Source organism: Rhineura floridana, chromosome 14 (genome assembly GCF_030035675.1).
Source record: "Rhineura floridana isolate rRhiFlo1 chromosome 14, rRhiFlo1.hap2, whole genome shotgun sequence".
Taxonomy (NCBI): domain Eukaryota; kingdom Metazoa; phylum Chordata; class Lepidosauria; order Squamata; family Rhineuridae; genus Rhineura; species Rhineura floridana.
Genome location: NC_084493.1, coordinates 16,140,708 through 16,154,068, shown reverse-complemented (window position 1 = coordinate 16,154,068; position 13,361 = coordinate 16,140,708). Strand labels below are relative to the sequence as shown.

At 47.7% G+C, this 13,361-nt stretch overlaps 1 protein-coding gene across 1 annotated transcript in view; it reads right to left on the bottom strand.

Annotated features, from left to right (window-relative positions):
- Nucleotides 1–13,361, bottom strand: part of RHCG (Rh family C glycoprotein) — a 42,667-nt gene that overhangs the window by 14,220 nt on the left and 15,086 nt on the right. The window contains exons 3-5 of the mRNA XM_061595621.1: nt 12,762–12,912; nt 3,280–3,427; nt 1,556–1,722 (exon numbers count right to left, since the gene is read on the bottom strand). Coding sequence (XP_061451605.1) covers nt 1,556–1,722; nt 3,280–3,427; nt 12,762–12,912 — 466 coding nt within the window. The remainder of the gene's footprint in view (nt 1–1,555; nt 1,723–3,279; nt 3,428–12,761; nt 12,913–13,361) is intronic.

Sequence of the window (13,361 nt, the reverse complement as noted above, 5' to 3'; positions counted from 1 at the left end):
ACTCCCAAGTAAGCATGCAATGGACTGGAGCCTGTTCAGCTCTCCGCATTTCCACATTAGCTTGCTATTTTTTTATATAAGTGAATCTCTTGGTGGGCTCCAGGTAAGAATAGATGGATCTGCTGATTTTGGTTCTCTCTGTTTCTCATTTTACCCATCTTGAATTCAGTTCTCCACATTTCTACATGTGTACATTAGTCAAAACTGCCTGATTTTTGCAAAGCAATTTTGTATGTTATTTTGACTAATATATGTGTTTTATGATTAGTTACTCAATAAACAGGCCATCTGGAGGAGTCCTAGCAGCATCATTAACAGTGAATAAGCTGTAGGTCAGGGCTAGCAAATGTGGTGTCCTCTAGAAGTTGTTGGACTCCAACTCCCATCAGCCTTAGGCAGCAGCATCAATGGTCAGGGATGATGGGAAATGTAGTCCCAACAACATCTGGAGGGCACTACAATGGCTAGCCCTGCCTTAGTTTCTGCATATGAGAGAGGCTGCAGCTCAGTGGTACAGCACATGTTTGTCCTCTAACTTTGCAGGCTTTAATTCACTAATGCCATGCCTAGTGCCAGTGTGCTTGCCAGTATCTCCTATGGTGCCCATGAAAGATCTCACTAAACATCCCTTCAAAAAACAGCAAGGCACGAGAGATAGTTTGCTTTACCTACTCAGTTCCCATTTGCGCTAGCTTGGTGTCTCCTCCATTGAGCAAGCCCCCCTTAAACGTGCCTGCATTTCAGTGGAGGTCAGGATTGAACACTGGATGCCAGGATAGGGCACCCACCCACCCCCTTCCATTTTGAACAGAGGAGCATTGCAAAGAGCTTCTCTCTGGGAGCAAATGCAGCAGCAGCTGATATAGATGCCTTTTCCCATTGGTGGGCGAGAGGGGCATGTCTGCTCTTTTTATGTGGCAGCCATTGTGTGACTGGCGCCTATGGACTTACTTCAGAATTCCAAATGTCCCCACTGGCCCCCAAAAGGTTGGTGACCTCTGCCCTACATCTACACCAAAAAAGGATCTCAGGTAATGAGGCTGGAAACACCTCCGTCTGAATCCTTGGAAATCTGCTGGGAGCCTGAGCAGACAATAGCAGGCTAGGTGAACTCAGTATCAAGCAGCTTCCTGCGTTCAGTCAGCCGTACTCTATCAAGAGAAAGTTGATAGTCCTCCTCTTCCTCCCCAAAACTCTGCTCTGCCTACTCGGTTCCATTAGTCATTCTTCCATTCTTGATTTTCCACTGATGCCAATTGCATGGCTGAAGAGATAAGCCTTCTCGGCTAAAAAGGCTTGCCTCTTCAGCATTCAGTGGGAAATGCTAGGAATTTTTTGGCTCTTCTGGTGATCCTTGGAAAACAGTCGGACAACCACTACACCCAAGAATTCTGAAAACCTTAATTTCTCTGCCACTCCCCCCAAAATTACATGCCAGAGCTAAGCATGCAGGACTCCCATGATCCCAAGAAACACATATAGCAAAGAAGGCAGCATCTGTACGTCATGCAGCCCATGCTAGCTGGTGGCAACGTGGTCACCAGCCTTTGCTCACCATGTTCAGCTTGCCTTTCTTTTGCAACATGCTGGAGAAGGCCACGGAAGTGAGGACGCAAGCTGCCAGAGAACAGTAGGTGTTGATGGCAGCCCGGTGCTGGGCATCCCCATGATCGGAAACAGCTGAGTTGAAACTGGGCCAGTACATCCACAGAAATAAGGTGCCTGGAACAAAAGGTAAGAACTAAGAATTGACTTGCTGCATCGGATCAGCAGGAGTATCTAGCTCGCTATCAGGAGTCCTGTAGACGCCACCCTGGTGTGCCCCTGAGAAGTTCACTAGGAGATAGGGCACTGGAGATGGAGCAGCCAAGAAAAGAGAAATTGAAGTGGTAAAGGGAAATACAGCTTAGTGAAGTCACTAATAATGGTATTATTTAGATGGGCCTTCACAATATGAGTTTCTTTTTAACCAGCCAGTATCCACTGATGGTTTACTGATGTTTAAAGAACAGAAGAAAATCCTGCTGGATCAGGCCAGTGGTCCATCTAGTCCAGCATCCTGTTCTCACAGTGGCCAACCAGATGCCTCAATGGGAAGCCCACAAGCAGGAACTGAGGGCAAGAAAGCGCTCCCCTCCTGCAGTTCCCAGCAACTGGTATTCAGAAGCAAACTGCCTTCAAGAGCAGAAGTGGAATATAGCTTTATAAGACATAAGAAGAGCCTGCTCGATCAGGCCAGTGGTCCATCTAGTCCAGCATCCTGTTCTCACAGTGGCCAACCAGATGCCCATGGGAAGCCCACAAGCAGGACGTGAGCACAAGAGCACTAACAGCAACTTGTTGTCAAAAGCATACTGCATTTGACCGTTAAACTCTGTTTTTCATTTATGGATACTTTTATTGGTTTTAATTTATATTTTTTATGAAAGTGTGGATTATAAATATTTCAGTGAATAAAATAAATGCAGCATTTCCACCCTGGGCTCCTTCTGGAAGGGAGGGCAGGATAGAAATGTAACAAATAAATCAATAATAAAAATTAGCCCTAAGGGCTAATTTCTCCCAATATTGCATCCTTCAGGATTTTTATTTATATCCAAAACTTTAATGGTATCCAAAGTCTTAATGGGGTTCACATGGTGTGGGTGTGTAATTTGGAGCCATATTGGTGGAAGTTGCATGTTTTCCTTTAATTTTAATCATAAGGGCTGGGAACCTCTCTCTCTCTCTCTCTCTCTCTCTCTCTCTCTCTCTCTCTCTGTGTGTGTGTGTGTGTGTGTGTGTGTGTGTGTGTGTGTGTGTGTGTGTGTGTGTGAGTGAGTGAGTGAGTGAGTGAGTGAAAGTGTGTGTGGGTGTGTGTGTGTGAGAGAGAGAGAGAGAGAGAGAGAGAAATGGGGAGATTCTCAGGATTCCAAATATTGTGCCAGTCATCAGGTTCCATGCTTTTGTGGCACACATCTGGATATTATGTACATTTGCCCAAAATGGCCTCACGGGACATATTCAGATGCCTCATGGTCTCAATTAGGCCCACGGGCTGGAGGCTCCCCTCTGCAAGCTCACATTGGCTCATGCAAGCTGACAAAGAAGCACCGTGTCTTTCATCTTCAGAACATTTCGTTTTTCTGTCTCCGGACTACCTTTAGCAGCACTGAGGATGGATGAAAGGGACATTCGTCTAATTTGCAGATTGAGCCCATCTTCCCTAAGCCTGCCCACTGCAGAAGATGAAGCCGCCCTTTAGGGGCAAAAAGCACTAAAGACAAACACAGTGCTCACCTATCATAGAGAAGAGGTCTGAGTGGTAGACAGAACCCTGCTTATCTTTGGTCTGCTCCAGGTTGGGTCGGTACAAAATGGTGGTCACTATTAGCCCAAAGTAAGCGCCAAATGTGTGGATGGTCATGGATCCACCAGCATCTTTAACCTGCAGCAATGGGAAAGAAAGGGGTTCAATCTTGGACTCCACATGTGAGCGGGAGGGTCCCTACCACTGTCCCACAGGCAGGGAGATTACTCCAGATGGACCACAATTAGAATGGAAAGAAATTAGGACTTTCCACACATCAGAACTGCCTTTCTGGGACATGAGACCAAAGGTCCATCTAATCCACATCCCAGTCCAACAATGGCCTTCCATCACAAGCACTGTATGAAATGATACTGTATGTTGTGAGCTGCTATATTTACACCAAGAGGATGGGATATATATGCTTTGGGGTTGTCGGAAGGCAGAGCTGGGGTCCCAATCCCGGGGAGCTGGATCCCGGAGAGTTGGGAGAAGAGTATTCGGATGGATGGCAGAGGGAAGGGGGAGGAACTTCCCCCCTTTGGAGCGAAGACGAAACAGAGGAACTGCCAGTGATAAGGTCGCTTAGCAACGGGGAGCCTCAGCCCTCCCTGGACATTCTCACGCCTCCCCCTCTTTCAGGCTCAGAGCAAGAGGGGAAAGAGGGAGGGCTGCTCACAGCCGAAAAGCGGGGAGGCAGTTTACCATCAGCCCCTCCCCTATCCCCCATCCTGGAATCGGAAACTTCAGAAGAGGAGGGGGTGATGCTTCCCCCCTCACCGCGCACACGCAGACAGCTGAAAAGACAAGAGAGAAGGGGGGAAGGCGGGCAGTACCTGAGGGGCAGTTAAGGAGGAGCGAAAGATTGCACGCCCGTTTGGCCCCTTCTTAAAAAACAGGCGGGAAGAAGTCCCTTGCTCTGTCAACTTTCTCCCAATGCCGCAGGACCTGTATCCCTGTATTGCTTCATGAGAAAACGCAGTCTTTGTTTGGACATTACCCTAATAAAACACAAATTAACTACAGCCGTTGGTCTGGTTCCTGAGTCACATCCTGGGCCTGACAGCTTGACAGAGCCACCTAAATCACCCTCAACGCTCTCTTCACTTGACTGGGACAAGATGTCAAAGGGAGCAGCGGGGGGGACGAACCCCACTTCTGAGACGGAAGAAGCGGAATTCTTGAGGACTAAGGTAGCTGATTTGCAGACGGATGTTCAAGCCCTGCTAGCAGCAGTCAAGGTGCTGAAGACGGATAATCAAACCTTGAAGGCCACGATAGACCAGATGCGAACAGCCCCTCCAGCTGCCGTAGTAAAGGTTCCCATTGGATTGCCCCCAAAATACGTGGGACAAAGTGATCAGTTGGCAACTTTCGTGGCTCAATGTGAGTTATATCTGGATGTCAGGCACACGGAATTTCCAGACGATGGGGCTAAAGTAGCTTCGTGATTAGCCTCCTGGAGGGAGAAGCTGCAAAATGGGTGACTCTGTATCTCGTGAGAAAGGATACTGTCATAGGAAGGTACAGAGGATTTATACAGGAGATGACCGAGATGTTTCAAGACCCGCAAAGGGCTGAAACAGTAGCGCGGCAACTAGGAGCTCTGAAGCAAGCTAAAGGGACTGTTTCCGAGTACACTAACGCTTTTAAAATTCTGTCCCAGGAAACTGGTTACAATGACGCCGCCCTGATGTTTATGTACTGGAGTGGATTAAATGCTGAAATCCTGGATGAGTTGGCCAGGACCTCCCCCCCCCGCTGACCTACCAGGGCTCATCCGGCTATGCCTACAGATAGATCACCGGATGGAAGGAAGGGGCCTGGAAAGGAAGCAGGAGGTCCCAAGATACTCAGCCTCGGCATCCCGCAACAAGACCCTTCCCACTGCAGGGATGGCAGGTAATGCAACTGAGGGACAGGGAGGGGCTAGGCCAAGACTGTCGGAAGAAGAAAAGGAAAGACGACGCCGGGAACGTTTATGCTTTTATTGTTCAAAGCCGGGCCATGTGGCCAGAGACTGTGGACTGAAAGGGGGGAAAGCCGAGCCGTCGGGAAACTAGAACACCCAGTCCACGTGCAGGCCAGTGGACTGGGGGCAGCGTTGTATAAAGGCCCCCCAACGATCCAACCTCCCTCAAAGGGGGTGTTGGTTCTTGCCTATTCGGATTACAACTTCCAGAGGAGTGGTGTTTAATTCCACTGCCTTAATTGACAGTGGAGCCTCCACAAATTTTATTGATGCAAAGTTAGTCAAGCGTCATGGAATTTCCCGGTGGAAACTGGACGCTCCCCTAGCTGTGGAGACTATCGATGGGAGACCCCTGAAGTCAGGAGGGGTGACACAAGCCACGGAGGAAGTGAAACTTCAAATCCCTGGGCACGAAGAGTTCATTTCGCTATACGTGTCAGATCTCTCGAACTTTGAGGTGATTCTGGGAATGCCCTGGCTAGCAAAGCATGAACCCAAAATAAGTTGGAAGGAGGTGGTGGTGTGGTTCACCTCACAGTATTGCCAGGAGAACTGTCAACCTGAAGGAATCAAGAACATCCTAGCAGGGGCAGTGCAAGAGATCGAGCAAGTGACCCTGCCGAAGTATGAAGAATTCAAAGATGTGTTTGATGAAAAAGAGGCAGAGAATTTACCCCCCCACGCCCTTACGACTGTGCGATTGACCTAGTGCCAGGAGCCAGCATCCCATCAGGGAGAATCTACTCTCTCACAGAGAATGAGAGGGAGGCCCTGAAGGAATTCCTGGATAAAAACCTGAGGCGAGGATTCATACGCCCCTCACAATCCCCTGCTGAAGCGCCACTATTGTTTGTGAAAAAGAAGGGGGGGGAACTCAGACCCTGTAATGACTATCGCGCATTGAACCAGATCACCATCCCCAACAGCTACCCGCTGCCCCTGATCTCAGAATTGCTGGACCGACTGCGCTCTGCAAAAATCTTCACGAAGTTGGATTTGAGAGGAGCGTACAATCTGATCAGAATGAAGGAGGGAGATGAATGGAAAACAGGATTCTTGACCGCTTACGGACAGTATGAATACCTGGTCATGCCGTTCGGGCTTTGTGGAAGTCCAGGAATTTTTCAAAAATTCATGAATGACATGTTTAGAGACTTGTTGGACACGTATGTAATCTGTTACTTAGATGATATCCTGGTGTTCTCAAAGAACCAGGAAGACCACGACCAGCATGTGAAGACGGTGTTGAAGAGACTGAGAGAAAATCACCTGTATGCTAAATTAGAGAAATGTGGATTTGACCTCAAGTCTCTAGACTTCCTTGGATATCGAATCTCAGCGGAAGGTGTGGAGATGGACCCAGGGAAAGTAAGCTGCATATTAGACTGGGGCCAACCTGTCACCATAAAGGATGTACAACGGTTTTTGGGGTTTGCCAATTATTACAGAAAGTTCATTCCAGGGTTTTCCAAATTAACAGCTCCTCTGACTGACTGTTTAAGGGGGAAGAAGAAGTTTCAATGGACAGAGAACACCACCGAGGCCTTTGAGGAGCTGAAGAGAAGGTTTGCTACTGAGCCCATTCTGCGCTTTGCTGATCCGAACCGCCCTTTCGTAGCGGAAGCAGATGCTTCAGATTTTGCCATCGGGGGGGTCCTGCTACAATTAGACCAAGAAGGGAAGGAGCTGCACCCCTGTGCGTACTTCTCTCGGAAGTTAAAGCCTGCAGAGAAGAACTACACAGTTTGGGAGAAGGAGCTGCTGGCCATCAAGGACTCTTTTGAAAACTGGAGACAATACCTAGAGGGGACCTCTCATCAAATTGAAGTGCGCTCCGACCACAAGAATCTTGAAAGCCTCCAAACAGCCAGAAAGCTGAACCAGAGACAGATAAGATGGTCCCAGTTCTTCACTAGGTTTAACTTCCAGATTACTTACCATGCCCAAGCCAAAAACCAGAGAGCGGATGCCTTATCCAGACAGCCACAATACAAAGAAAGTGAATCTGAGGACCAGCCTCAGTACGTAATCCCACCAGAGAAATTAACGTTGGGAGTATGCCAGCCTTCATGGGAAGAGGAACTCAAAAAGGCACAACAAGAAGATGCAGACATGCTAAAATATCAGCAGGAGACGGGACAAGGACAAGACTCAGAAGTAACCTTTCACTGGAGAAATGGACTGTTATGGTTCAAAACCGCCAGATATGTGCCAGAAGGGGAATTAAGGCTCAGAATCCTACGCCAGTGTCATGATTCCATCACAGCGGGACACTTTGGGATTTACAAGACCATTCAGAACGTGGCCAAGGACTTCTGGTGGCCTAAAACGCGTCGGAATATTGAGAGTTATGTAAAGTCCTGCTCTGTCTGTCTGCGGACAAAAACACAAACAGGGACACCAGCAGGACTGTTACAACCGTTGCCTGTCCCACACGAACCCTGGAAGGACCTCTCCATGGATTTTATAACTGATCTACCCAAGTCCCAAGGAATGACAGCCATCTTAGTAGTGGTGGATCTACTTACCAAAATGGCACACTTTCTTCCTTGTGCAGGGGCCTTGGAGGCTAAAGAAACGGCCAAGTTATTCATAAAAGAAGTCTACCGGCTGCATGGATTGCCAAACAGCGTAGTCTCAGACCGAGGAACTCAGTTCACAGCCAAATTTTGGAGAGCAATGTGGAAACAGTTGCAGACGGAATTAAAACCCTCCTCCGCCCATCACCCCCAGACAGATGGGCAGACGGAATGCTTGAACGCCGTTTTGGAAAGATATTTACGAAGTTATGTGTCCTATCAACAGACTGACTGGGTATCATATTTGCATTTTGCAGAGTTCGCCTACAACAATTCTCTGCACTCCAGCACTCAACAAACCCCGTTCTTTGCTAATTATGGATTCCATCCTAAAGTCTTTCCAAGCAGCTCAGAAGGAATGCTGGTACCGGCAGCTGAGAACTTCCTTAAGGAATTGCAAGCGGCGCAACAGACACTGAAACAGCAGTTAAACGAAGCCAAAATGGAGTACAAGCGAGTTGCTGACCTGCACAGGAAGGAGGCCCCCCCCTTCAACCGGGAAACCAGGTATGGCTGTCCACCCGCTTCCTCCAGATGCCGGGCAAATGTAGAAAATTACAAGACAAGAGGGTGGGTCCTTTCAAAATAGAAACTCAAATCAATCCCGTGGCGTACCGACTGAAGCTGCCTGACACGTTTAAAATACATCCTGTGTTCCATCGATCCCTCTTAACGAAAGCCGCCCCTCCCAGTGAGTTACGGCCGGAGGAACCTCCCGGAGCTCCACTCCTGGTAAATGAGCAGCTTCAGTTTGAAGTTGAAGAGATCTTAGGTTCCAGGATCAGACGCCACAAGCTGCAGTACTGATTCACTGGAAAGGCTATGGGGTGGCTGACAGATCGTGGGAAGATGCAGCTGATGTGCATGCTCCAGAATTGGTAAAACTTTTCCATCAACGTTTTCCCCACCGTCCCAAGCCAGACAAGGGGAGGGGGGCACAGCCTGGGAGGGGGGATGGTGTCGGAAGGCAGAGCTGGGGTCCCAATCCCGGGGAGCTGGATCCCGGAGAGTTGGGAGAAGAGTATTCGGATGGATGGCAGAGGGAAGGGGGAGGAACTTCCCCCCTTTGGAGCGAAGACGAAACAGAGGAACTGCCAGTGATAAGGTCGCTTAGCAACGGGGAGCCTCAGCCCTCCCTGGACATTCTCACGCCTCCCCCTCTTTCAGGCTCAGAGCAAGAGGGGAAAGAGGGAGGGCTGCTCACAGCCGAAAAGCGGGGAGGCAGTTTACCATCAGCCCCTCCCCTATCCCCCATCCTGGAATCGGAAACTTCAGAAGAGGAGGGGGTGATGCTTCCCCCCTCACCGCGCACACGCAGACAGCTGAAAAGACAAGAGAGAAGGGGGGAAGGCGGGCAGTACCTGAGGGGCAGTTAAGGAGGAGCGAAAGATTGCACGCCCGTTTGGCCCCTTCTTAAAGAACAGGCGGGAAGAAGTCCCTTGCTCTGTCAACTTTCTCCCAATGCCGCAGGACCTGTATCCCTGTATTGCTTCATGAGAAAACGCAGTCTTTGTTTGGACATTACCCTAATAAAACACAAATTAACTACAGCCGTTGGTCTGGTTCCTGAGTCACATCCTGGGCCTGACAGGGGTGGACATACTGCTTCATTTCCGGTCAGTGCACATCCTGTAAATTCCTGGTAAAATCCCCTGAAGAGGGCAATAATGCAGTAACATTGGAGAAACATCACAGAACTAATGAAGCATTATATGTGTGGACGATTGGGGGAGACTCATGCCTGCTTAATCTTTTTAAAAAACTATTTTTATTAAAAACAAGACCTTCTCTCGGTCCCACCAGTGAAAACAGCTAGGCTGGTACGGACCAGAGAGAGGGCATTCTCGATTGTGGCCCCCACCCTCTGGAACTCTGTCCCATATGACCTTCGCCATGCCCCCTCCCTGGTAAGTTTTCACCAAGGATTAAAAACGTGGCTGTTTCAGCGGGCATACAGGATTCCTAGGTAATTTTAGTTTTATAATGTACAGATGTGGGGGGGCTGATTAACTGAAGACTGATGTTATAATTGTATTTATATGTTGTATCTTATTTTAATCTATGTACACTGCCTAGAGTGGCCGTTCATTCGGCCAGATAGGCGGCCTAAAAATAAAATTTTATTATTATTATTATTGCTAATTGTATGAATGGTGTTCTATCCACTTTGTTCCTGAGCTTGGCACACAAAACTGAAGTTTTGCAACTGCTGGAAGAAAATATGTTATGCTGGCAAATGTAGCAAATTAATTTGACTTTCCCTTTCCGTACTCATTGCAACATTATTGGGTGGGCATAACAATGAAACAGACATGAGTTTGGCAAATAAGCAAGATTTCCTGGAGCTTGCAAAATCGGTGGCCCCAAAGCTGTCCTTGCATCGTACAGGCTGGCAAAAAAATTATTTTTAAGCTTGACTTGCTACTGAAGTTCTTGAGTCACAGCCCAATCTGATTCCCTTATCTGATGTTCTAAGGAATCTCTTCCTCTGGAGGGCTTTTCCGCACAATCAGCAAAGCATGCCTCACATGTGCAACAGCATTCCACAAAGGCCAGAGCCGGCTCCGGGTTTTTGCATGTACTTTGGGTAAGAAACTTGCCGGTGGGCCCTCCTTCCCATAAAGTGGTCCTTCTTTCCTCCCACACTCACAGGGGAGGGGGGTCTTGGTTGGCTGGGTCCCACTCCTCCCCCCCACAAATGACAGCAATAGCTGCTGTGTCTTACTTAAAGTGGCCACTTACACAATCACCCCAGAAGAGGAAATGCATCACTAAAATGAAAGGACAAAAGAGGGTAGGGGTCTGCATAAAATTTTGCACATGGTAATAGATAAACAGACAGACAGATAGGACAATATGCAATGTTAGTCATAGAGTTAGGTATGTTGGAGAATTATGACAAAAACAAATATTGGAGTGGAAATTGCCAATGTTTGCTTATTAGGCCCATGTCATGACAAAATGTAATGACAATGTAATGTACATAATTTGCACATTTAATTATGCAAGTTATGTAATTTCAACCCAGCAGACAATGAGACAAATAATGTTGTTTCGGGCAGAAGATGAACTGCAGTGGAACAGAAACAGTGCCGCATGGAATGCCTCCTCACATCCCTGCTCAGAGGTAGACCCAATGAAATCAGTCTACTTAAATCTGCAATTCTAACCCCACTTACCTAGGAGTATGCCCCACTGAATTCAGTGGGTCTACTCTGAACAGAACTTAGCAGAATATCACCCAACTAGTATAATTTAAATGGAAATGCAATACATAGCAAGGAAGACTGTGACCAGGTGACTACTCTGTCTGCTGTCCTGGTGCTAACTGCTGACGGGCAATACAAAGGTCTTTCCAGCTCTCTCTTCTTAGGGTTCTTCATCTTTAAACTGGACTTGGACTGGATAGCCCTTTACATAGAGGACTGTCCTGGGTAAAATAGGACACACATCCACCCTAGCCTTAACTACTGCCAGCTCCCTCTCCTCTCATTTGCTCTTCCTTATCATGTCTACTTGTTTTTAATGGAATTTTTACACCCCAAGATCCATACGATACAGGGCAGACTATAAATAGTAAATAATAGTAAAAATAATATTAGTGCCAGCCAGGTAAAAACATGTCTTTTTTCCCCAGGCATCTGCTGGATTATTGTTCACTTGTTCTGTTGTTTGTTGATGAAATGTTTTCAGCTGTTTGTTCAGTTCTTGTTTTATGGGTTTTGTAATGGCTTTACCATGAGGGGGCATGGCTTGAGGGGAGGTCTGGCAGGCCGGATTCAGAGGCCTGACTGGCTGGCTTCAGCCCACAGGCCAGAGGCTCCCCGCCCTAAACCAATCACCATCTTCCAGCCTCACCTATCTCACAGGTAGGGATGGACGGATGTGCCACTTTCGGTTCTCTCAGTTTCTCATTTTCCCAGTCTTAAATTCAGTTCTCCACATTTCTGCAGAAATCTGCTATTTTTGCATTATATTTTAATGCAAATTTGTCCTAATAAGCACATTTTTGTGTGCAGTTTTGACTAATGTACTCATTTGTTCAAACAATGCATTTTTGTGCGTTATTTCCACTAATAGGTTCTTTTTTTATGCACACTTTTACCAAATATATGCAATTTTAGTCAACATTGTTTGGTTGGAGAACTGCATCACAAAATTTGGATAAGGGCAAATTTTGAAGGATGGCTGTGTGCGGTTGCTTTCATGTTGTTCTGGAAAGTATGGATTTGATAGATTCACCTTGAAATGTGAATTGAATTGAATTTCTCTCCCATCCCTCCTCACAAGTTGTTATGAATGGATCATATGAATGGGATAACCCCACATGAGAACACTGCCCTGAGATTCTTCAAGGAAGGAAGGACACAAAAGTGACAAGGGAGAACCTTCTAGGCTGCTTTGTCACAGGGTAGAGACACACGTGCAGTTTTGCTGGCTTCAGTGCCAGCTCTCTTTCCTGAACGCAGGGACATACAGTGTCAGCCAATCTCTGCCCCTTTCACTCCAAAACCTTGGAAGTTGCAGCTCCAGCGCAGTCTACCATGAAGTCAGCTTCACACAGACTTCAAAACTGATTGGCCGTCAACCCCGTTGCCACTCTAGGTGTTTCCAATGAAAATGCTTTGCTGTAGGCTCAGGCAAGCAGTGACTGGCCCAACGCTTTGCTGTAGGCTGTCCTTATCAGCCAAGGGGAAGAGAGATGTGTCCAGTCTGGGCAGAGTTGCATCAAAATGCAGCCACAGAAAACGGTCTGGCTGCTTTTGAAGCAACTAGTGCAGAGAGAGCAGCAAGGGAAGAGAGAGAGAGAATGTGTATGTGTGTGAGTGTGTGTGTGTGTGTGTGTGTGTGTGTGTGTGTGAGAGAGAGAGAGAGAGAGAGAGAGAGAGAAAGAGAGAGAGAGAGAGAGAGAGAGCCTTACATGGAGCAGATCCAGTAGGATGTATTCATTCACGGAGAAGAGAGTCACTTGAAACAAGGTCATGATCAGCAGCTGCACAGGGCTGACTTTACCCAGGACGGCACCAAAGGCAATGCAGACGGAACCCACACAGAAATCCGCATTAATCAGGCTGAGAGGAAGAGGAGAAGGAGTCAGGGAGGACTACAAATGCAACACACCAATAAGTAGTGTAAGCCAGTGTTCATCAGCCTTGGGTCCCCAGATGCTGTTGGACCAGTAGCAGATGGTGAGATGGGGTGGCAGCGCACCCCCTGATCTCTAGCTGGTTGAGTCACTGTTGTTCACCAATAGAAGGGGAGGAGGGAGGTGGTGGTGAGGTCAGCGTGGTACAAACATACTGGCAGAAGTGCAGGATCAGCTCTGCTGTTGCATTTTACATCATGCCAGCTTCGCCACTGCTTTGACCTTCTACTTCCTGGTAAACAGGAGTAATGTGACCACACCATCTGCCTCTGTGTTAAATAAGCTGGCTGGGGTGATGGATGGGAGTTGTAGTCCAGCAACATCAGGGGATGCACACTTGAAGAACACTGGTATAAACTGGACCTCTCTTCAGTA